At 43.7% G+C, this 25,121-nt stretch overlaps 2 protein-coding genes across 2 annotated transcripts in view; one reads left to right on the forward strand and one right to left on the reverse strand.

Annotated features, from left to right (window-relative positions):
- The window catches only part of LOC105614203 (ATP-binding cassette sub-family C member 4-like), a 264,375-nt gene that overhangs the window by 230,871 nt on the left and 8,383 nt on the right, over positions 1 to 25,121 (forward strand). The window lies entirely within an intron of this gene.
- On the reverse strand, positions 867 to 16,025 carry LOC114116634 (ATP-binding cassette subfamily C member 4-like). The gene is made up of 3 exons (XM_042255005.2): positions 15,510 to 16,025; positions 6,469 to 6,579; positions 867 to 5,951 (listed from the first exon to the last, which is right to left on the reverse strand). Exons 1-3 carry the CDS (start codon positions 15,581 to 15,583, stop codon positions 5,738 to 5,740), a joined length of 399 nt encoding a protein of 132 aa, XP_042110939.1. The 5' UTR covers positions 15,584 to 16,025; the 3' UTR covers positions 867 to 5,737.

Raw genomic sequence — 25,121 nt, forward strand, 5'->3', positions numbered from 1 at the left:
CACACACACACACACACACACACACACACACAAGATGTTATGTACCTTATAAGGGAGATATACAACCCTACCTCCTACATAGACGAAAGGGGTGAAGAAAATCCAAATGAGCTATATCAAATTTCTAGACCTAAACACCAACCTAAGGTGCCAGAGGAACAAGTTAATTGACACAAGGGGAGATGCGATCAGCCAAATCCAGGCTGTGGGACTCTCTACAGGACAAACAACCTAGAGGCATGGGGTGGAGGGGACAGAAAAGCAATCTGTATAACCTGTGTCAGCCAAGTGTACCTCATTTAATACTGCTGCCAACAGAAGAGGGGAAAAGACAACTGTGAGCACTGGCCAGATACTAAGTTAATATTTAAGCATAAAAACAATAAAGTGAAAGTGAATTCGCTCTGTCATGTCCAACTCTTTACGACCCCATGGACTGTAGCCTACCATGTTCCTCCAACCATGGGATTTTCCAGGCAAGAATACTGGAGTGGATTGCCATTTTCTTGTCCAAGAAATCTTCCCAACCCAGGGATAGAACCTGGGTCTCACGAATTGTAGGCAGACACTACCACCTGAGACACCAGGGAAGTCTACAAAAATAATGTTTATGCTAAATATGTTTAGTGGGGGGAGATTAAACATCTTTTAAAGATACATACTGAAATATTTATGGATAAAAATTATTTGCTATCTTGGAACTTCTTTAAAATAATCTTGGGAACTGAGGGTGAGTTTCAGATAAATCAAGACTGCTCATTATGGCAATTATTGAAGCTGACTTAGGGTGACATAGGGGCTTATTTCCCTTTACCCTTCTGAGTTCTTAGCTGAGGATCCCTGTAATAAATGACAGAATAACAAAAGAAAATAAAACAGAAGTTTATTAACATGTATATTTCTGATATACATGTGAAATATCAATAAGAACTGAGTAACTCCTGAGATGGCCCAAGCCACCACCTTAAATGCCATCTCCCCCTAAAGACAAAAGAAAAGGTGATGGAGCGCCAATGAGAGGTTAACAGGAAAAGCAGCTTAAACCACAGTAGGGTTGGGTTTGTTAAGCAGATTTCATCCTTCTTGAAGACTGTCCTTCAACAGGATTCTGCTGTGATTTAGAGCCATCCATTTTCTGGTACAGAGAGGGAGATGCCTTTACAAATGGAGGTTTCCTTTATCAGCGTAAATGTCCCTCAGAAGAATAACTTCTACTCTGTCTTCAGAGTTTCTCCTGTGTCTATTTCTGAAAAACACAATCAACTCACAACAATCTTTCTGCCAGAGAGCCCTACTCTGGAGTGACACATTGTGTTACCCTTTCATTCTATTCTGTTTTTGTATTTTTGAAATGTTCTTAAAAATCTAAATCCATTAAAAAAATATCTACAGGAAGTTAGAAAAAAAAAAAAAAACACCATAGAAATCAGGTGAGAGAGGGGCCAGAGCTGTTGCTAGAAAAGCAGCTTCTCTTGGCTCTGAGCCTCAGTGGATGCTGTGGGAGGAGAGGACAGAACGCAGAGAACACGGGTCTAGCAGTCAGAGCTCTGCGCCTCAGAAACCAGGTTGGCCACCTGCGAGTCACATGACCCCAAGCCCATCGTGTGCCCTCCTGGGACTCCAGGTCTTTATCTGTGAAAATACTGGCCTTGCCTCCCTCAGAGGAATCCTGGGACATCTAAATGAGCTACAACAGCGCAGAGTACTCTGAAACCACCATAAATAATAATAATAATAATAATCACTTTTATTATTAGAAGTCCTGGTAAGAGAATCACTCTATTCTTAATGGCAGAGGCTGGATTCACCAAGGCTTGGAAAACTCGTTGTTCCTCACAGGCGACCACAGTGGAACAAGAACTCTTGAGAAAAGTCATGGGTAAAATCAAATTTTCTAGACTATAAGTACAGTTTCACTTCTGCCCAGATTGAGAAAATTTTTAACCATTATGAATGCAATCTTTCAAAAAGAGTCTGACTCTCCTTGTAGTCTACTTCCCTGACTACATAAAGAAAATGGATTGAGGGGGTGGAGGAAACAAGTGAAACAGGTGAGGGAACTTAAGAGGTACAAACTCCAGATTATAAAATAAGTAAAAGGGGATCAGGGACAAAAAATAAATAGATAAAAATTTAAAAAACAAATAAATCATGGAATTATACAACATAGGAAATATATTCAATAATATTGGAATAACTTTGCATGGTGACAGTTGGTAACTAAACTTATCATGTACTGTATAAAGTAGTAAATCACTAATGATGTATACCAGAAACTAATATAACATTGTAAGCCAATTATACTTCAATTTAAAAAATTCTTTTAATTTTACGTTAAAAATGTACATATGCTTAGAAAAAGAAAATAAGATTGGATATAAAACCCTAATTTATAACTCAAGGTCATCACTGTGGGTATTACTGACACCTAATGGCTAACATGATGCTCTCAGGAACCAGCAGGGTGCACAAGTCTGCCCTGCAGGTGCCCTTCTGCTTGGCTCAGTGCCCCCTCCTCCTCTCCCTTGCCATGTGGTCCTCAGTGGTTGCTCTCAGCCCACAGTATCTTTGCCACCAGCAGCAACTCCTCAGCCTCCTGGGTTGAGCAGAAGTGAGGGACACATGGAAGAAAGGGTTGGGGAATAAATGCAAAGACCACTCAGCTCTCAGGGAACCAGCCGTGAGTCAAGGCACAAAGCTCACTGTGGGATGCAGAGGATTCTGTTTACTTCCTGCCCATCAGCTGAGCTCCAAAGTCCCACAGCCTCCACCTGGACCAGAGACCATCGGCAAAAGTGGCTTCAGACAAAGGGCAAGTGACTGGACAAGGTCAGGCCACTTCTAAGGGTCCTGGGAAGAGGAGATAACTCCTGGCTACACCTCCCCTCTCAGAGGAAGGGACTGGGTGAACCCACTCTGGCTCTCTGAGGTCATCCCACTTACAAACCAGCAATGGAGACCTCACCACTCAGAGAGAAACGCTGATGACGTGGGGAGGTAGTCTCTGTGACTCAGGCCCAGGCAGAGGCTTCAGGCTCCTTCTCTCCACCCTGAGGGCCCCGGGCAGGTGGGGACCTGTCCTCTCCACCCACAGTACTGTGGAGGTGCACACACAGGACAGGGGTGCTGGTAAATCTCTGGCTGTTCTATTCTAATTAGGGGTGACTGGCAAGTGCTCCAGAGCCTGGTACTTGTTTCTCTGAGACGAAGAGATACTCCTCAGTTCTCACTGGACAGTCCATGGAATTCTCCAGGCCAGAATACTGAAGTGGGTAGCCTTTCCCTTGTCCAGGGGATGGTCCCAACCCCGGGATCGAACCCAGGTCTCCCTCATTGCAGGCAGATTCCTTACCAGCTGAGCTATCAAGGAAGGCCTTCTCATAGGACAGAGGTTTTCACATCTCAAAATCCTAAAACACTAAAAGCCTCACTCTGGACTGGTGTCACCCTGCTTTCTCCCACTGGTGCCACCAGGAGTACCTGCGAGGCCCCGCTCATGCTGTGGGTGGTAAAAGCACACTGTTTGGGATCATGGATGATCCACGGGGTGTTCTGTGCACCTGAGGGATTAAAAGAGGGCTGGAGATCAAAAAGGAAACATGTTTGTGTTTTAGAAAATCCTGGGCTGAGTTTAGATCTTCCACCATCTAAAATATAAAGAACAACAAGCAGTATAGATTGATCACAACACAGGTAGTTGCTTCAGAAAATCAATTATTTAGCTAACTAGCACTGCTACTAGTACTAGTTGTACTATCACACAGATGAGCCCCTAAATTTACATCCTCTCCTCCCCTCTTCTCTGCCATGACCACCCAGCAACCAACCTCCTGAAAGGGCCCAGGGCTCTTCCAGTTCCACCTTATGCAGCCCCAGGGCTGGCCTTCCTGGATCCCCAGCAGGAAGTATTACTGGGGCTGGACAACTGTGAAATCAACACTCCCAGCACCACAGTGGGGAGGATTCCATCTCAGGAAGAACCCCAGATCCTGTGGCCTCTCCCTGTATGTCTGCTTCTCCCATGAGCTGCCACAGCAAAGATCCAGGACTCATATTAGAATGGGATCCATCCAAGGCTTAGTGACCCCAGCCAAGGAGCCAACAGCCCAGGACAGCAAGAAAAACCAGCAGCTCAGTTCAAACCCAGCCACATGGGTTATGCTTTGAACCCACCCGACTTTAAGACTCTTTAGCATCTGGTACCAAAGAGAAACTAGAGAGCCAGGGACAGCAGAGAAAGACCTCCTCCACGATATGATCCAACATTAAACCCAGAGGCCACTCATCCAACCAGGCACCTGGCATGAGCCACAGGCAGAAACCGAGGCCCCAGGGTTTCCTGATAAGCAGAATTCATGAGAGCTCTGTTGTGTGAAGTCAGGAAATCCTGAACAAACAGGCCACACCAGCTTGCCACCTGTGTATTTCAAATGGAGACTTACTATGACTATGTGGAAATTCCATGACTGGACAGCTGCACCTGGGACAAACAAGGGCTGGGGCAGCCTGATGGGCTCCTGCTCCCTCTCCCACCCTGTCCTTCACAAGGCACTGCAGTACCTAGGTGGTCAGTGCCCTCTCAAAGGCGGCACCCTGCCCCACACACCTGTCCCACCCTCTGGCACAACAGCCAATCCTCTTCTGACATCAGTGAGAACTCCATCCTCCAGGACCATCCAGTCACCTGGGAGCTGGCAGATTCTCTGGTCTCTCCAGTTATGTGGGGTGGACTTCACCTTCCCAGCTGCCCACTGCCCGCAGTGCCCTCAGTCCAGCACAGGCTTTAAACAAGAGCCACGCCGCCCACCGCTAAACCACCTGGCCCACCTCACCCCCAACACGATGGACTGAGGACAACTCACACCTTCTCCACCTTCTCCACCCCTTTCACAGCAACTGCATCTTCAAGGGACCACGGAGAGCACGAGCCCCCCAGGGGGGTCTGCAGCAGACCTCCAGCAGGCTCAGCCAGGACAGGGGGCTGCCAGCACTGTGTCCCCAGTTGAACTGTCCTCTGGGGGATCTTGACCCAGGATCTTCACGGTCATGGAGGTCATTGACCTCACAGCTTTCTGTCTCTGGTTTGCCCTGCACATTCCCTCCTACACCCTCTGCCAATGCCAGGATACCAGGATCCCCCTTCAACGAGGAATCTGCTCCCACAACCAGGGAAAGAAAGCAGCGTGGAGGGTGCACAGAATTCACGGTGAAGCTGGAGCTCCTTCCCACGGGGGCTTTGCTCACAGTGCTAGCCCACGGGGAAGGGGGCAGCCTGGGGAAAGGTGTGCTCTTAGGAGTTCTGGGCGGCTACAGTCCAGATGCAGGGCCCTGGGTTCTGCTCCCCTGGAAGAGGAGCAGCGATGGTATCTTCTTAGAAAAGCATTTATCAGATATGAGCTGGTCAAGGGAACAATTTCTACCTTGTTAAACTATAAATGAGTGCCATAAATGTACGTTATTCTGGGCTTGGGTCCAATTTACCTTCCTCTTAATCACAGGGCACATATTGACTGAGGCTGCTGGAATCTTCTTTTGGTCAAAGATCAGCCAGTGTTTATACTGAGCACCAGGAACTTTCTACCATAATATAAAATGTCTTTTATTTCAAGGCCATCCTTCCACAATACTGTTGAATCAGTTGAAAAATAGTAACTCCTGGAGTCCAGTTCTTGCCATTCTAAAGGTAAATACAACCTCTGAGCTCCATCATGTTTCCATGAGGGTTTATCCTCAGACCTTAGACTACTGGCCTCTCTCCCCACCGGTCCCGTCCACCTCGGTACTGAAATACATATACCAAAAAGCAGTGCACAGTATGAATATCTTTTACCTCAAGAAATGTAAACATTCCCCAAATTAAATAGGATTTCCAGTAACACTTTATGATTGCTTTCACTAAAGAGGGCTCCCGTGCATCCTTCTGGGCTCTCTTAACTTCTTGATCCCAGTACCTGTGATACAAAACAAAGCACAGTAAACAGCATGTCCCCCAAAGGGGAAACGGGGGAGGGGCAGAGACGAGCCTGCACTACAGGGCACTCTGCGGCTGCGCAATAGATGCCAGCTACCTGCTCACAGGGCTCCTGAAAGATGAGCGGTGCAGACTCTGACGCTCCAGAGAAACAGGCCTTGAGGGAAAAGTCCCAGATTCTGGAAACAAGCTCCTGCCTAGATTCGCTGGACTCACAGGTCATGAGCAGTTCAGGAGGGCAGATTCCCTCTTCCATGGACCCCACCTCTGGGGACAGAGCTCGGCCTCCAGGGCCACGTCCACAGATGCACAGGGAACATGGGCTCCCCCAGCCTCCAAAAATGGGCTAAGCCCAGGGTCAACCTGAGGGGATGAGCGTACAGTGCCAGGGGAGAAGCCTCAGGAGAACCCAGAGGAAGGCAAAGCCTCCCCCAAACCTTTAGCCCCACGTGAAAATTCTCACTCTCCCTCGCCTCCTCCCTGCTGCCTGTGCTCACCCTTGCAGCTCTTCTCCAAGGTGCTGGGAGCGATCTTCTGGAAGCACCGAGTACATGTCATCTGGTTCTAATTTCCGTTTGTGACCAATTTTAAACAAGGGGTTTAGCCACCTGTTAAAAATTAAAAGGAGAGTGACATATATCCAAATTACACATCTCTAATTAGAAACCTACATTCATGGACATTGTTAAAAAAAAAAAAAACTCTACATTTTAAATATATAAAGATATGGGGAAAATTAGATATATGCTTACAAACACACATACATTCTAGGTATAGGAAAGTCATGCTGGCTTATATATTACATAACTTAATTAAACCAGCCTGTTTGTGGCCTACCGAACATTCACTGTACATCTGCTTTAATTATTAATGAAAAAATATGTTTAGAAATCAAAATAACAGTGGTTATTTTGTAATCAAAGTAACAGTGGTTCAGGCATGCAGAATAGAGCTGAATGGCCATCGTGGGTAAGGCTGCAGATATGTTCCTGTATTACTGAGGATTTATATCTTCTGAAATGTATCAGATTGAAGGATACCTACATGTGTTAGTGATAAAGAACCTGTCTGCTAAAGCAGGAGTTGTAAGAGATGCTGGTTCGATCCCCAGGTTGGGAAGATCCCCTGGAGAAGGAAATGGCAACCTACTTCAGTGTTTAAACCTGGAAAATCCCATGGACAGGGGAGCCTGGTGGGCTACAGTCCACCAGTTGGTGCAACCCCACCAGTTGGGGTTGCAGTCGGACATGACTGAACTGTCTTAGTACCAGTGATATTCAAAGCAGTTGCAACCTTGAGGTCTCAAGATCTCCTCAGATCAATTGTCAACACAGAGGAGCTTTTATAGGAATTATCTTATGGACACAACACCCTGAGTCTAACAGGCTCTGGACCCTGAATTCGTTACAGTCGTCAGACTCCCCTCAGCCAGAACACTCATGTGAACTTCTTTCTGAACCCAACCTTCTGAAGACAACCTCAAGATAAGTAATACCTTTCCAACTAAAATGCAGTTGATTTTTCTTATGGTCCTCCTCGGTATCACTCCCTGGCAGATTCGTTTATTTTTAAAGTAACATTCAAACATGCAAAAGGGCTGAGGTTTTACTGACTGTTGGATCTGTCACCATCAGCCTCAGTCGAGGAATAAATACAGCCCGCCAGACTTTCAGGGAACTGCACTAACAGCTGACAGCATCACCGAACTACGGTTTAATTCCTCCACGTCCAGGCTTCTGCCCGGGGACATCAAGATTGCCCACTGCCACCACACTCCTGCAAAGGCCTGTGTGTGAATCAAATCCCTGTTTTCTGGGGGTCCAACCAACCATTCATCATGAGCCCTCCACCTACAGGCATGGCCAACTCTAGATAGTTACCATGCTTAAGGGCTCTGGGGACAGGACCAAACATGGAGGGGCCTGGCCATGTGCAAGTACCCTGGATGGAAGGGCGCCACCATGAGCCTAAACATGACTCAATAAAATTCGAAGACAGTGTGTGTGCCCCTGAGGGATGTTTGCTCCTCGAGGTCCCTGTGGCAAGGGCACCCATGTTGGGCCATCAAGTGTCTCCAAGAAAACTACCAGGGGACACTGGGCTATAGGTTGTTCACACCCAGATCAAGGTTACATTCAAATTTTAATTACACTCGCACAACCTGTGAATCAAAGGGGCCATTCATCTAGTCAGGAGGGGAGCTGGACTGGTAATAGCAGTTGTCACTCTTGTAGGATCTCCAGTGAACCTAGCATGAGAAAGAACTTATAATAACCTAAGTATAAAAAAAAAAATTTTTTTAAGTCAGAGACTGGCCTAGGTAAGTAGAGAACCCAGATCTAACCTTAGAATGACAAAATCTTCACTAGACCCTCTGGCCTACATGACACTTGACCACTACAAAGCTCTTGACTACCTGCTGGCTGATCAAGGGGGAATTTATGCCCCAGCAACCATTTCCTGCTGTTTTTATGTTAACACTAGTGGTCAGATAGAAGAGAGCACATCCCAATTGCCAGAGAAAACCACTTGCAGACAAAGACAAGTATCATATGGTATCACGTATACACGGAATCTTAAAAAGCCAGACAAATGAACTTATCTACCAAAGAGAAATAGAGTTACAGATGTAGAAAATGAACTTATGGTTTCCAGGGGGGCAGGGAGGAAGGGACAAATTGGGAGACTGGGATTGACATACATCGACTACTATATACGTACCCAACTCTTTGCAACCCCATGAACTGCAGCCCGCCAGCCTCCTCTGCCCATGGGGATTCTCCAGGCAAGAATCCCTGAGTGGGTAGCCATGCCCTCCTCCAGTGGATCTTCCCAACCCAGGGATCTAACCCAGGTCTCCTGCACTGCAGGCAGATTCTTTACAGTCTGAGCCACCAGGGAAGTATATATAAAATAGATAACTAATAAGAACCTACTGTATAGCAGAGGGAACTCTACTCAATACTCTGTAATAGCCTTTATATTTTTTTAAAGAAAATAACATTTTAAAAACAGTGGATATATGTCTATTGATTTACTTTGCTGTACTCCTGAAACTAACACAGCAGTGTAAATCAACTATACCCCAATAAATTTTTTTCTTTAGTAGAGAGAAGGTCACTTGGCCAAATACTCAAAACAAGAAGGGCCTGGCTGAACAAATTTGTGACAGGAACTAAAGAAGGTTCCCCAGCTTCTCTGGGCTTCTAAGGTCATTCTTAGAACCCGTTACAGTTACTCTCCTTCTCTTGCTCTTTGGTCTGTGATTCCTCAATTGACTTATTAGTTTTATCTCTTAGAGAACTGAGACAATCAAGTGGCAGATGGTCTTTACCCAAGGCTATGAGCAATTGCGACTCTAGCCTGATAACAATCAGATTCATTTTAGTGGAATCAGGAGACATCTGCTCCTCTAACCCAAAGCGAAAACAACAACCAGTTGTGGATGTGACTGGTGATGGAAATAAAGTTCAATGCTATAACAACTATATTGCATAGGGACATGGAATGTTAGGTCCATGAATCAAGGTAAATTGGAAATGGTCAAACAGGCGATGCCGAGAGTGAACATTGATATTTTAGGAATCAATGAACTAAAATGAGGTGAAGTGGGTGAATTTAACTCAGATGACCGTTATATCTACTACTGTGGGCAAGAATCCCTTAGAAGAAATGGAGTAGCCATCATAGTCAACAAAAGAGTCCAAAATGCAGTACTTGGGTGCAGTCTCAAAAATGACAAAATGCTCTCTCTTCATTTCCAAGGCAAACTATTCAATATCATGGTAATCCAAGTCTATGTCCCAACCAGTAATGCCAAAGAAGCTGAAGTTGAATAGTTCTATGAAGACCTACAAGACCTTCTAGAACCTTAGTTCTAGATAGGATATCACCCCCCAAAAGATATCCTTTTCATCATGGGGACTGAAATGCAAATCTAGGAAGTCAAGAGATACCTGGAATAGCAGGTGAATTTGACCTTGGAGTACAAAATGAAGCAGGGCAAAAGCAAACAGAGTTTTGCCAAGAGAACATACTGGTCATAGCAAACACCCTCTTCCAACAAAATGAGAAAAGACTACACAAGAACATCATCAGATGGTCAGTACCAAAATCAGATTGATTAATATTCTTTGCAGCTGAAGATGGAGACACTCTATACAGTCAGCAAAAACAAGACCAAGAGCTGATTGTGGCTCAGATCATGAACTCCTTAGTGAAAAATTCAGTTTTAAATAAAAAAAAAAGTAGGGAAAGTCACTAGACTGTTTAGATATGACCTAAATCAAATCCCTTATGATTATAGAGTGGAAATGACAATAGATTCAAGGGATTATATCTGATAGACAGAGTGCCTAAAGGACTATGGACAGGGATTAGTGACATTGTACAGGAGGCAGTGATCAAGACCATCCCCAAGAAAAATAAATGCAAAATTGTTGTCTGAGGAGGCCTTACAAATAGCTGAGAAAAGAAGACAACATAAAGGCAAAGGAGAAAAGGAAAGATATACCCATCTGAATGCAGACTTCCAAAGAATAGCAAGGAGAGATATGAAAGCCTTCCTAGTGATCAAGGCAAAGAAATAGGAAAATATTAGAATGGGAAATACTAGAGATATTCTCAAGAAAATTAGTGAAACTAAGGGAAAATTTCATGCAAAGATGGACACAATAAAGGACAGAAATGGTATGAATGTAACAGAAGCAGAAGATATTAAGAAGAGGTGGCAAAAATATACAGAACTATACAAAACAGATCTTCATGACCCAGATAACAACGGTGGTATGATCACTGGACAACAGCCAGACATCCTAGAAGGCGAAGGCAAGTAAGCCCTTGGGACGTGTCACTACGGACAAAGGTAGTGGAGGTGATGGAATTCTAGTTGAGGTATTTCAAATCCTAAAAGATGATGCTGTTAAATTGGTACATTCAATATGCCAGCAAATTTGGAAAACTCAGCAGTGCCCACAGGACTGGAAAATTTCAGTTTTCATCAATCCCAAAGAAAGGCAATGCCAAAGAATGTTTAAAGTACCACACGATTGCATTCATCTCACACGCTAGTAATGTAATGCTCAAAATTATCCAATAGTACCATGAACCATGAAGTTCCAGATGTTAAAGCTGGATTTAGAAAAGGCAGAGGAACCAGAATCAAATTGCCAACATCTGTTGGATCACAGAAAAAGCCAGAGAATTACAGAAAAAAGTCTATTTCTGATTTATTGACTAATGCTAAGCCTTTGATTGTGTGGATCACAACAAACTGTGGAAAATTCCTCAAGAGACAGGAATACTAGAAAATTTGACCTGCCTCCTGAGAAATTTGTATGCAGGTCAAGAAGCAACAGTTAAAACGGGACATGGAAAAAGAGACTGGTTCCAAATTGGGAGAATAAGGCAAGGTTGCAGAGTTCCAGAAAAACATCTATTGCTGCTTTATTGACTATACCAAAGCCTTTGACTGTGTGGATCACAGTAAATTGTGGAAAATTCTTCAAGAGATGGGAATACCAGACCACCTAACCTGCCTCTTGAGAAATCTGTATGCAGGTCAGGAACCAACAGTTAATACTGCACATGGAACAACAGACTGGTTCAAAATAGAAAAAGGAGCACGTCAAGGCTGTATGTTGTCATTCTGCTTATTTAACTTCTATGCAGAGTACATCATGAGAAAGGCTGGGCTGGATGAAGCACAAGCTGGTATCAAGATTGCCAGGAGAAATTTCAATAACTTCAGATATGCAGATGACACTATCCTATGGCAGAAAGTGAAGAAGAACTAAAGAGCCTCTTGATGAAAGTGAAAGAGGAAAGTGAAAAATTTGGCTTAAAGCTCAACATTCAAAAAACTAAGATCATGGCATCCAGTCCCATCGCTTCATGACAAATAGATGGGGAAACAGTGGAAACAGTGGCTGACTTTATTTTTTGGGGCTCCAAAATCACTGCAGATGGTAATTGCAGCCATGAAATTAAAAGACGCTTACTCCTTGGAAGGAAAACTATGACCAACCTTGATAGCATATTCAAAAGCAGAGACATTACTTTGTCAACAAAGGTCCATCTAGTCAAGGCTACTGTTTTTCCAGTAGTCATGTATGGAGGTGAGAGTTGGACTATAAAGAAAGCTGAGTGCAGAATTGATGCTTTTGAACTGTGGTGTTGGAGAAGACTCTCGAGAGTCCTTGGACTGTAAGAAGATCCAACCAGTCCATCCTAAAGAAAATCAGTCCTGGGTGTTCATTGGAAGGACTGATGTAGAAGCTGAAACTCCAATATTTTGGCCACCTGATACAAAGAGCTGACTCATCTGAAAAGACCCTGACATTGGGAAAGATTGAAGGCAGGAGAAGAAGGGGATGACAGAGGATGAGATGGATAGATGGCATCATCAACTCAATGGACACGAGTTTGGGTAAACTCTGGGAGTTGGTGACGGACAGGGAGGCCTGGTGTGCTGCAGTTCCTGGGGTCACAAAGAGTTGGACATGACTGAGTGACTGAACTGACTGACTGAGCTGATGGCAGAAAGCAAAGAGGAGCTAAAGAGCCTCTTGAGGAAGGTGAAAGAGGAGAGTGAAAAAAGCTGGCATAAAACTTACCATTCAAAAGATGAAGATCATGGCATCTGGTACCATCACTTCATGGCAAATTTATGGGGAAACAATGGAAACAGTGACAGACTTTATTTTGGAGGCTCCAAAATGACTGCAGATGGTGACTGCAGCCATGAATTAAAAGACGCTTGCTCCTTGGGAGAAAAGTTATGGCCATCCTAGACAGCATATTAAAAAGCAGAGACATTACTCTGCTGACAAAGGTCTGTCTAGTCAAAGCTATGGCTTTTCCAGTAGTCATGTATGGATGTGAGGTTTGGACTATAAAGAAAACTGAGCACCAAAGAATTGATGCTTTTGAACTGTGGTGTTGGAGAAGACTCTTAAGAGTCCCTTGATCTGCCAGGAGATCCTACCAGTCAATCCTAAAGAAAATCTTTCCTGCATATTCATTGGAAGGACTGATGCTGAGATTGAAACTCAATTCTTTGGCCCCCCGATGTGAAGAACTGACTCATTGGATAAGACCCTGATGCTGCGAAAGATTGAAGGCAGGAGGAGAAGGGGATGACAGAGGATGAGATAGTTGGATGGCATCACAATGGACATGAGTCTGAGCAAGCTCCAGGAGTTCACAATGGACAAGGAAACCTGGTGTGCTGCAGTCCATGGGATCACAAAGAGTCAGACATTTTGAGCAACTGAACTGAACTGAATCCAACATGTGACAATGCCTGCGCTTAGCAGGTAGCAGGATCAGAAGATGAACCTTTGCCCCTTCAGTAATAAGGAGCAGTAAAAAGATAAGGCTGATGCCCCAGAAATATATTCCTGCCCCTCCCTCGAATGAAAACAAACCTCTCTTATCTGAGTTTCAGGCTCATTCATAAAAGGAAAGAAAAAAATAAAAACTGACTATAACTAGGTTGGACCCAAATGGCAGAAGACCTAACCTCTAATAGACACAGAGCCTCATTATGAATCCACTGTAATATATGAGCATGATAAATGACACACCAACCAGACCACTACAGTTGACAGTGACTATGACAACAAAGCCAAAGCTCATACAAGGACTGAAAAGGAGTGCTGCCTTAATTTCAGGTCCAAATCACACCACGTTATTGGGTAAGCCATGAATATTCCTCCCTCTCTTAACCTGATTCCCTTCCTTTTACTTCAACCCTCCTATATACCCAGTTGGGCTGAGAGGTTGACTTGCAAACTAAGTCTCCATTTCTCTTTCTTTGGTCATTGAGCAAAGCGTGTGCTCTAGCAGTCTCACCATCAGTTAACTTATTGGTTGGGGGAATCTGAGTGGAGAAAGAACCTCCCCATCATGATAAGGGATCTCAATCTGGGCCAGGACCCTGGAACAAGTCCAGGCAACCAATTCCATGGCAAGCACAGCAGTTACATACACAAGAAACACAGACCCCAGAACCAGACTTCCTGGTTTGAGATCCCACTCTACCACTTACTAGCTGTGTGATGGTAGGCAACTACTCAACCTCTATGCTTCAGAGTCTTCAAGCATGAAATAAGAGGTAATAGCTCCTTCCTCCCCAGGAGAAAAGCTGGAAATGGGTGCCAATGAAAATGGAAGTCTTCACCTTCCATTTCTATGCACATACCTTTTCAAAGTCAACAAATAGAATGTGTTTTGAGAGTTTCCTGCCCTACTTGATGTTAAGGAGACATTTGTCTACTTTGCTATTATTTATGGTAACCACACACATATTCCTTCTTCTAGGCCCCTCTTTCCTAAAGGGCAATCAAATAGCCAAGGGATGTAGCTACATGCACTGAATACACCACCATCCAAGCAAGCATAGGAGCTGCCATCCCCCTGGGGATCCCCTAGACTGTCCAATAAAAGAAGTATCAGAATTTTGTGGAACAGATAAATGGGCTAGGGTCCAGAAACAAAAGACCTAATAATCACCCAAGTGTGATTAAAGTCCAAAGATTCAGGCCTGCTTATCTATATTCCCAGCTATTAGATGAAGACTTCAGTTAAGAGCTTCAGCTCTCTGCAGTGCTTTTCATCTCTGTGTTTCCTCCCAGCTCATGGACCTGTCAGTGGTTTCAGGACCAAAGGACTCCTGGGCAGGACCACCTGCATCAAGACCATGTACTGCTTCCCTGAAGAATAGATATCTGGATAAGACCCCACAGGTTTCAGGAACTCCATCTCCAGGGTTTGGTTCTCAAAGGTAGAAGTGGAGATAAATATTCACAATAGGACCAGGGGCTGTGGTCAAATACACACTCTACTCCTAACCGTGTGTCCCAGGCAAAAGCAACACATGTTCCAGAATAATGTCCCATTCATTTCATAAAAAACAATAGTGTTTTGTACACACATGAAATTGGCCAAAACTGGGTAACAGGACATACAAGACCACACAGGGAGCGAAGGAGGGACAGAAAGAAAGACATGGTCATAGACGGGGGAGAGAGGGAGCCCAGGGCAGTTGGAACTCAGATGTTCACCTAAGGAACATGGGAAAAGGTGGGGACATTATTGGAAGATGGCAAAGATGCAGGGCACTACATAGATAAAGAAAATTGTTCACAAGCTGCTTGCTTGGTGGGGCGGGGCGGGGGCGCCGAGTTGGAGCTTATTTCAGAACTGACAGCGAATTCCTGAGTGGTTCTGAGGCCACTGGATAAGGTGGAGAGTAGGGAGCCCAGTCCCTTCTCCTGCTGGGCTGTGACTCTCCCTGAGCAGCCTCCTTGCCTTCTGCTCCTGCTGCATCAGCTCTCAGGCTCTGGGGCTGGCTGGGCAGAGAGCAGCAAGGCAGGGACACTCAGTTCCCCTGACACCAGATCCCTTGGTACCCCTCCCAACCTCACCGGCCCCAGGCTTCCAGGCACTGCTCCCTCGCTTTGTCCCTTGATCCCCAACAGAAGCCAACAGTGTTGCGCCCCGCGGTGGAATGTCACAGCTCAGACAGGGCACTCACCAGACAAACAGGCGCGAGCAAAAGTTCGCCTTCTGCAGCGGGCTGGTCTTCACCTCCGCGGACACAGGCAGCATCTTGCCGGCCAAGGCGGACACAGACCGGGGTCTCCCTGCTCAGGCGGCCGTGGGGCTCCTGCTGCTCCTGGAGGCTCTGGAGGGGATGCTGGATTCTGGCCGTCTCACAGGTCCACTGGACGGGAGCCTGAGAACACCTGCTTCTGAGAGTGGAGCGCCCTTTGTGCACCAGGTCCGCCTCTTAAGACTGAGCAGCCTCCAGGGCCCACCTCTGAGGCACCCGCTCTGTGCAGGTGCTGCCACAGGCATAGGATGGATGCAGCGTGCCACGTGTGGGGCTGCAGGATCAGGAAACACCCAGGTAGACGCTTCCAGAAGCCTCACGCAGGTGGGAGGCAAAGTTATCAGCTCTTTGTTAAAGGCAGCAGGCTGACTGTGAGGCACAATCAGCCCAGCTCCTAGGAGCGCACCTGGCCACAAACTCTGCGGAAGTTCCTGTTCTGAGCCCAGGCACTCACCCAGAAGGTGGAGATGGGAGGCTCAGCCCCGCCCATCTCTGCTGCTCAGAGGTTCCCCATGCGCTGTAGAGGAAACCTGGAGAAAGCTGGCAGAAGGAGATAGCAGCCTCCTCTCTGGGCCCTCTGCCCTCATCAAGACCAAACAAGGGCTCTGTGGGAAGTTCTCCAACTGTAATGAAGCAGAACCCTGTGGGGCCTTCCTGGGATAGATCCTCCCCCCACCCCATGCGCTCTGCCTGTCTCCTGTTGGTAGAAAATCTTTAGTCTCCCAGGCCTCATCTGCATCACAAAAGGCTGGCTCAAGAATTAATGACTGGAAAAATGTGAACACGTAATTAAAAAAATAAAACGTTATCAATAGCCATACTGCAGTCATAGAATCTTTAGCTCCTCCCAGAAGGCTACAGATAATATGTTTGGTGCACATTCCCGAGTTGTTTTGCAGATGCTGAAAAGTCCACCAGGTGGAAGAAGTTAACTGCATGACCATGATTAACTGGAACTTAAGGATTTATGATGATAACCCCTGTTGCATTACCCTGCTCCTCAACATCAAGCAGAGAATAGTGCATGAGCTAAATCAAGTACTCTCCATTCTCTGCCCTATTCTGCCTTTAAAAAACCTCCCCTGAAATCCACTGGGGAGTTCCAGACTTCTGAGCACGAGCATCCTTACTCCTTGCTTGGCCCGTGCAATAAACTTTTCTCTGCTCAGAACACCAGCATTTCAGTTCATATCACCTCAGTGTACATTGGGCACAAGACCTTGGTTTGGCCAATACAAACCAGGCACCAAACATTTGACAATGGCCAACAACAGGATTTAGCACAGATTATGTTTGTAGAGCTATAAGACTTAAACAAATGTAACAGAAGATTAGAAGACTTCAAATGATTTTGAAACATGAATTCATGCTGTCATTGGAGATCGCCACAACATGTGAGGTGTCTTGCATCTCACAGGTTACATTGTGGGGGGACCTCTGTGAGCTTTTTGCTGCTCTCTTTGAAGAGGAATTTGGGACAGAGAGATTGCCTTATGATTTCTTTCATCATGAGCTCAGGGACTGCCTAGTGGAGTAATAGTGGCAATATGTTATAGAATACAGGTTATGTGCATTTGTGGGAAACTTAATTCACTTTTAACTCCCACAATGCCCTACTCAAGAAGGTATTATCTCTATTTCACAGATGAGAAAGATGAGACTCAAGAACAGCATTCTCCAAGATCTTTGAATCAGTAGATGATGAATTTTGATTTGGATTCAAGTCCAAGTCCAGCATGACTGTCTCACTGTTGGATGGTCAGTGTGTGAAAAGTGTCTAGAATATGCTATCTGAATGAATCAATGTTGTAGGACTGAGAATAAAATCTTGGGCTCCCACTCATAAGTGATAAGTTATTTGTGTGGTCATCTTACCAGCTCAGCAGCTTCTCTTCCCTTTCATTCTAAATGAAGAAAGATCAAAGTTTGTGGGGCTTAAAATAAGATCACCTCATTATTCTTTGATAATTTCCCATGTACCTTGGCTAAAATGGTGTTATTAATAATGACTTTTAGCTTCAGTTATGCAAGATGAATATGTCCTGCAGAACTAGTGTATAGCAATTTGGTTACAGTTGACAGTACAGTACTGTGTCCTTTTCATTTGCTGAGAGAGTAGAGTCTGGGAGTTCTCAACATACAAGAGAGAAAAAATTAAACGATTAAGATGTGTGGTAGATATATTGATTGGCTTGGTAGGATGAGCATTTCACAATGTATATGTATGTCAAGTCATCAAGTTGTGCATCTAAATATATACAATTTTTGATCATCAATTAGACCTCAATAAAGCTGAAGGAGAAACTAATTTTAAAGAAACCCTTACTGTATTCAAATTTTTTTAATAACTCAAACATATAAGAATGGCAAACTGTCAATTTTATGTTGATGGGCATGCTATTGGTTTATTATACTATTTTCTTGATAATTCATGTGTGTTTGAAGTTTTCTATTGAAAAAAGGAAGACAAAGCTGAAAACTGTCAACTTCTAATTACCCATCTTTCTGGTGTTAACTCTTGCTTAGATAATGCAATCAAACAACCTAAATAATCACTCCTCACATGATTTCCAGTTCTCTTTGAAATTCTCTACATTTCTCCATCCCTATAAATGTTCAGCTACTAGTTCTACTTCAAAGATGAATAAATTGCCTGCTGAAGTTGGAAGTCTAGTGACTTCTCTTGTCATACTTCCCCAGACTGTTTCTCTGGTCCCCACAACTGTCTCAAGACCATAATTAGTGTCTCCAAACTGTCAAATACATTCAGTCCCTACAGCTTCTGCTGTATTTTTTTTAATTAAGAGTTTTTGAAACTTCTTAGCATTCTTTTCTTTTTTTTTTCTTTTTTTTTTCTTTTTTTTTTTATTTTTTATTTTTTTTAAATTTCAGTTTTTTATTTTTTAAATTTTAAAATCTTTAATTCTTACATGCATTCCCAAACATGAACCGCCCTCCCACCTCCCTCCCCATAACAACTTTCTGGGTCATCCCCATGCACCAGCCCCAAGCATGCTGCATCCTGCGTCAGACATAGACTGGCGATTCAATTCACATGATAGTATACATGTTAGAATGTCATTCTCCCAAATCATCCCACCCTCTCCCTCTCCCTCTGAGTCCAAAAGTCCGTTATACACATCTGTGTCTCTTTCCCTGTCTTGCATACAGGGTCGTCATTGCCATCTTCCTAAATTCCATATATATGTGTTAGTATACTGTATTGGTGTTTTTCTTTCTGGCTTACTTCACTCTGTATAATCGGCTCCAGTTTCATCCATCTCATCAGAACTGATTCAAATGAATTCTTTTTAACGGCTGAGTAATACTCCATTGTGTATATGTACCACAGCTTTCTTATCCATTCATCTGCTGATGGACATCTAGGTTGTTTCCATGTCCTGGCTATTATAAACAGTGCTGCGATGAACATTGGGGTACATGTGTCTCTTTCAATTCTGGTTTCCTCGGTGTGTATGCCCAGAAGTGGGATTGCTGGGTCATAAGGTAGTTCTATTTGCAATTTTTTAAGGAATCTCCACACCGTTCTCCATAGTGGCTGTACTAGTTTGCATTCCCACCAACAGTGTAGGAGGGTTCCCTTTTCTCCACACCCTCTCCAGCATTTATTGCTTGCAGATTTTTGGATCGCAGCCATTCTGACTGGTGTGAAGTGGTACCTCATTGTGGTTTTGATTTGCATTTCTCTAATAATGAGTGATGTTGAGCATCTTTTCATGTGTTTGTTAGCCATCCGTATGTCTTCTTTGGAGAAATGTCTATTTAGAACATACACTAATATGATACTTAGAAGAAATGTTCAAATCCAATGTTCCACTGTTCAGAGGAGACCAGCCCTGGAGCCAAGGGGCCAGAGCTCCAGATGCCTCACTCATCCTACTTCCAACAGGGTTACTGCCAGCCTCAGAATTTGTGAGAGTACTTTGTAAAAACTAAAACAAATACAAATAAAACTCTGTTTGTTTTGAAATGACTATACTTCTAAGTGCAATCAACAGATTCAATGCAATCCCTATCAAATTACAAATGGCACTTTTCACAGAACTAGAACAAAAAAATTCACAATTGATATGGAAACATAAAAGACCCTGAATATCCAAAACAGTCTTCAGAAAGAAGAATGGAGCTGGAGGAATCAACCTTCCTGACTTCAGACTAAACTACAAAGCTACAGTAAGCAAGACAGTATGGTACTGGCACAAAAACAGAAATATAGAACAATGGAACAAGAGAGAGAACCCAGAGATGAACCCACCCACCTATGGGTACACAATTTTTGACAAAGGAAGCAAGAATATACAGTGGGGCAAAGACAGCCACTTCAATAAGTGGTGCTGGAAAAACTGGACAGCTACATGAAAAAGAATGAAATTAGATCACTACCTAAAACCATACACAAACATAAACTCAAAGTGTATTAAAGACCTAAATGTAAGACCAGAAACTATTAAACTCTTAGAGGAGAACATAGGCAGAGCACTCGATGACATAAATCAAAGCAAGATCTCCTACCCACCTCCTAGAATAATGGAAATAAAAACAAAAGTAAACAAGTGCAGCATAATTAAACTTAAAAGTTTTTGCATAGCAAAGGAAACTACAAAGTGAAAAGACAACCCTCAGAATGGGAAAAAATAATAGCAAAGGAAACAACTGAGAAAGAATTCATTTCTAAAATATACAAGCAGCTCATACACCTCAATACCAGAAAAGCAAACAACCTAATCAAAAGTGGGAAAGGGACCTGAAGAGACATTTCTCTGAAGAAGACATACAGATGGGTAACAGGCACATGAAAAGATGCTCAGCATCACTCATTATTGGACAAATGCAAATCAAAACTACAAGAAGTCACCACCTCACACCAGTCAGAGTGGCCATCGTCAAAAAGTCTACAAACAATGGATGCTGGAGAGGGTATGGAGAGAGGGGAACATTCTTGTAATGCAAACTGATACAGTCACTATGGAAGACAGTATGGAGACTCCCTAAAAAGCTAGGCATAAAACCACCATATGACCCAGCAATCCCACTCCTAGGCATATACCCTGAGGAAATAAAAACTGAAAAAGACACACATACCCAAATGTTCATTGCAGTAATGTTTACAATAATGAGAACATGAAGGCAAACTGGATGTCCATCAACGTATAAATGGATAGGGAAGCTGTGGTACATATATATACAATGGACTAGCGCTGCTGCTGCTGCTAAGTCGCTTCAGTCGTGTCTGACTCTGTTTGACCCCAGAGATGACAGCCCACCAGGCTCCCCCATCCCTGGGATTCTCTAGGTAAGAACACTGGAGTGGGTTGCCATTTCCTTCTCCAACACTCAGCCATAAAAAGGAACAGATTTGAATCTGTTCTAATAAGGTGGGTGAAACTAGAGCCTATTATGCAGAGTGAAGTAAGTCAGAAAGAGGAATATAAATATTGTATCAGTTCAGTTCAGTTCAGTTCATTCGCTCAGTTGTGTCTGACTCTTTGCGACCCCATGAATTGCAGCACGCCAGGCCTCCTGTTCATCACTATCTCCCGGAGTTCCCTCAGACTCACTCCATTGAGTCAGTGATGCCATCCAGCCATCTGATCCTCGGTCGTCTGCCAGGGTCCAGCCCCGGTGGATCCAGGGTAATTCGAAGGTGGGGATGGAGTCGGCATCCTGGAAAAAACTTATTTAATTACAGATATAGAGGAAGATTAGAAACAGATAGTGTAGTAGGAGAATTAGTGGAGAAAAGAGGCTGAATAACTGGTTTACATGGAATACCAATCACCACCTACATAGGCCACAGGCGTCTTTCCATTCTCCCAAAGGAGACGAGGCACTGAGGCCTCCCCGGTCTGACCTCAGAAGCCCAGGCAGAATTAGCAGGCTTGGGGAGTACCCACATCTCAGATGGGAATTCAGCCAGGAAAGCGGGGAGCAAGAAAGAAACGACACGGGGGATTCAGTCTTTCCAGAAACTGATCCGATTTCTTTATTTTTCAGGTTTGTTTATATAACTTTTTGTTATACATAGGGATGAATACAGAGTCACGTGGGGGTCAGCAGACCTGACCCTTGTCACAATCAGATGCTTCATATAAAATTATACAAAGGTCTTATGAGTTTCATCATCTTCTGGCCATGAGGTCTGCTGACATTTTATGGCCCTTTCTGATACCGGTCAGTTAACCAGAAAGCTTATTTTTCCAGGGGTGATTTTTTCTTAAATCAGGCGCCACCCTCCAAATAAAGTTGCATTCCTATAGGGTGAAGGTGTAGTGAGTTACAATCAAGAAAGGAATATACTTAACCTAAGGTTTAACATGATTAATCTTAAAGGTTAATACTTATTTCTCCTATATGCTAGTTATATTCATTATAAGGGCAGGAATATGGAGATTTAGCAGCAAATATTTGCTCAACAAATGTAAACCCTTCACCAATGTTCCCCTTAAGATCTATTTTGTCTTAATATAGTGATAAAGTTACATTTTTACATAGCATAGTGATCTATAACAAAGTACAGTGGTCTATAATAAAAGAGAAAATTCATTAACTCAAAAAGTCTAGTATTGCTAACATCAAAAACGACTATATTTCCTTTTCTATATTCCAAATATATTGATTAATATATTCCCAGGTGCCTAAGGATATGGAAGCCTGATGGCAATCATTGACTCATCAATGAAAAAAGCCCTACGCTAATACTCCAAACTCTCTGTGCTGTTTATGGTTGAGAGGCTGTCACACAAGCTAGTCTGTCAGCAGAGAGGTTTGACCTGAGACATCCTTGTCACACCCAGGGCAGGGAATTAGCAGTAATTATTGGCATGACAAATGAAAAAACCGTTCACCAATATAATTCCTAATCAACCCACTATACTATACTAATGATCTTCTAACTTCTCAAAAGAGTCTATATTTAGAAAGTTTTAAAACATCCCATGCCTCTCACAGTTGGGAGGCTGTAAACAGTCGCATGTGGCCGGATGAGCCTGATCAGGCGGGCCAGAGAAACTTCACGCCCAGGAATTTTTATTAACTGGAGCTGCAAGTTAACTCCTTCTCCGAGAGAAATGGTTATGGGGGAGAGCTCCCCGTAAAGTACTCTGGTTTTGGGGGTAGATGCTCGGTTTCCTGAGGCTTGATCACGCCTTTGCGTATGCCAAGCTTCCTTCCTCATGACCTTTACCATGGGCGGAGTTCCTCATGCTGGCTCCCAACAGTCGTCCCCTTCTCCTCCTGGCTCCAAGCCCTCCCAGCATCAGAGTCTTTTCCAATGAGTCAACTCTCCACATGAGGTAGCCAAAGTACTGGAGTTTCAGCTTTAGCATCATTCCTTCCAAAGAAATCCCGGGGCTGATCTCCTTCAGAATGGACTGGTTGGATCTCTTGGCAGTCCAAGGGACTCTCAAGAGTCTTCTCCAACACCACAGTTCAAAAGCATCAATTCTTCAGTGCTCAGCCTTCTTCACAGTCCAACTCTTACATCCATACATGACCACAGGAAAAACCATAGCCTTGACTAGACAGACCTTAGTCGGGAAAGCAATCTCTCTGCTTTTGAATATACTATCTAGGTTGCTCATAACTTTGCTTCCAAGGAGGAAGCGTCTTTTAATTTCATGGCTTCAGTCACCATCTGCAGTGGTTTTGGAGCCCCCAAAAATAAAGTCTGACACTGTTTCCACTGTTTCCCCATCTATTTCCCATGAAGTGATGGGACCGGATGCCATGAGCTTCGTTTTCTGAATGTTGAGCTTTAAGCCAACTTTTTCACTCTCCTTTTACTGACACATATATATGGAATCTGAAGAGATGGCACTGATGAATTTATTTTCAGTGCAGCAATGGAGAAACACATATAGAGAAGAGACCTATGGACAGAATGGGAGGAGAGGAGGGAGAAGGGGAGGTGTATGGAGAAAGTAACAAAGAAATTCACAATACCATATGTAAAATAGATAGCCAATGAGAATTTGCTGTATGACTCAGGGACCTCAAACATGGACTCTGCAAAATGCTGAAGGGTGAGGTGGGGAGGAAGATGGGAGGAAGATCCAGAGGGAGGGGACATGGGTATACCTATGGTTGATTCTTGCTGATGTATGACAGAAAACTACAAAATTTTGTAAAGCAATTACCTTTCAATTAAAAAAAAATAACAAAAAACTTTTTATTTTGAACAGATGTTCAGTGAATTCCTTTCAGGCTCAGGACCACTAGGCTAGACACAGAGCTTACAAACATGGGGAGCTGTCATAAGACCTCTGATCTGCATTTGTTTACTGATCTGAAATTGTTCAATACTACAACTAAAAGAACAATAACAAGTGATGGAGAGGATGTAGAGAAACTGGATTTCTCGTATATTGCTGGTGGGAATGTAAAATGGTACAACCACAAAGTTATCACATAACCCAGAAATTCTCCTCATGGTTATCTATCCAGGATAAATGAAAACATATGTGCACATGAAAACTTAGTTACTAATGGTTTAACACCATTATTCTAAAAAAGGTAATAATTAGGTGTGTTAGGGGTGGGAGGAAGCAAATGTACACCACCTAATGAATGGATAAATAAAATCTGGTATTACATGCAATAGGATATTACTTGTAAAGATAGATACATGAATGTATGCCACAATATGGATGAACATTGAATATATTATGCTGAGTTAATGAACCCAGCCGTTGACAAAACAACATCTAAGGAGAAACTGAGTCTTGTTGGACTTGATGATTCATTTCCAAAAAATCTCAGTGATCATGGGGGAAACCTGTATCTGTGCAAATTATAAATTATTATATGGTCTAGAGTAGGAGTCCCCAACCCCTGATCTATGGCCTGTTAGGAACCAGGCCACAGAGCAAGAAGTGAGCAATGGGCAGGGAAGAGAAGCTTGATGGGTATTTAGAACCACTTCTCATCACTCACATTGCCATCTGATCTCCACCTCCTGTCAGATTAGCAACAGCATTAGATTCTCGCAGAAGCATGAACCCTACTGTGAACTGTTCATGTGAGGGATCTAGGGTGAGCACTCCTTATGAGAATCTAATACCTTATGATCTGAGGTGGAGATGAAGTGATGATGCTAGCACTGGGGAGCTCCTGCAAGTACGATTATCACTAGCAGAGAGGTTGACAGCAGAGGGTCCATAATAAACCAATTGCTTGCAGACTCATATCAAGACCCTTTCAATGAGTGGCAAGTGACAAGCTGCATCTGTTGGCAGGCCATACAGTAGCACATGAGTTGGTGTACTTCAATTGCACAGCTGCATCTCATGGCAAGCTTTAAGGCAGAATCCGACACTAATTTTAGTGTGCACAAAGCCTACCCATTACTTCCATGAATGCCTCTTTCCTGCACTGCATACTTGTCTCTGTCACAGTTTTGGTAAATCCACAAGCTAACTTTAGCCAAAATGAGTAAAAAACAAACAGAGTCAGAGCTTCTTTGATAAGGGGGAGAGACCCAATGATGAGACAATAAAACAGTCTAAGACTGCCAAC

Source organism: Ovis aries, chromosome 10 (assembly GCF_016772045.2).
Source record: "Ovis aries strain OAR_USU_Benz2616 breed Rambouillet chromosome 10, ARS-UI_Ramb_v3.0, whole genome shotgun sequence".
Taxonomy (NCBI): Eukaryota; Metazoa; Chordata; class Mammalia; order Artiodactyla; family Bovidae; genus Ovis; species Ovis aries.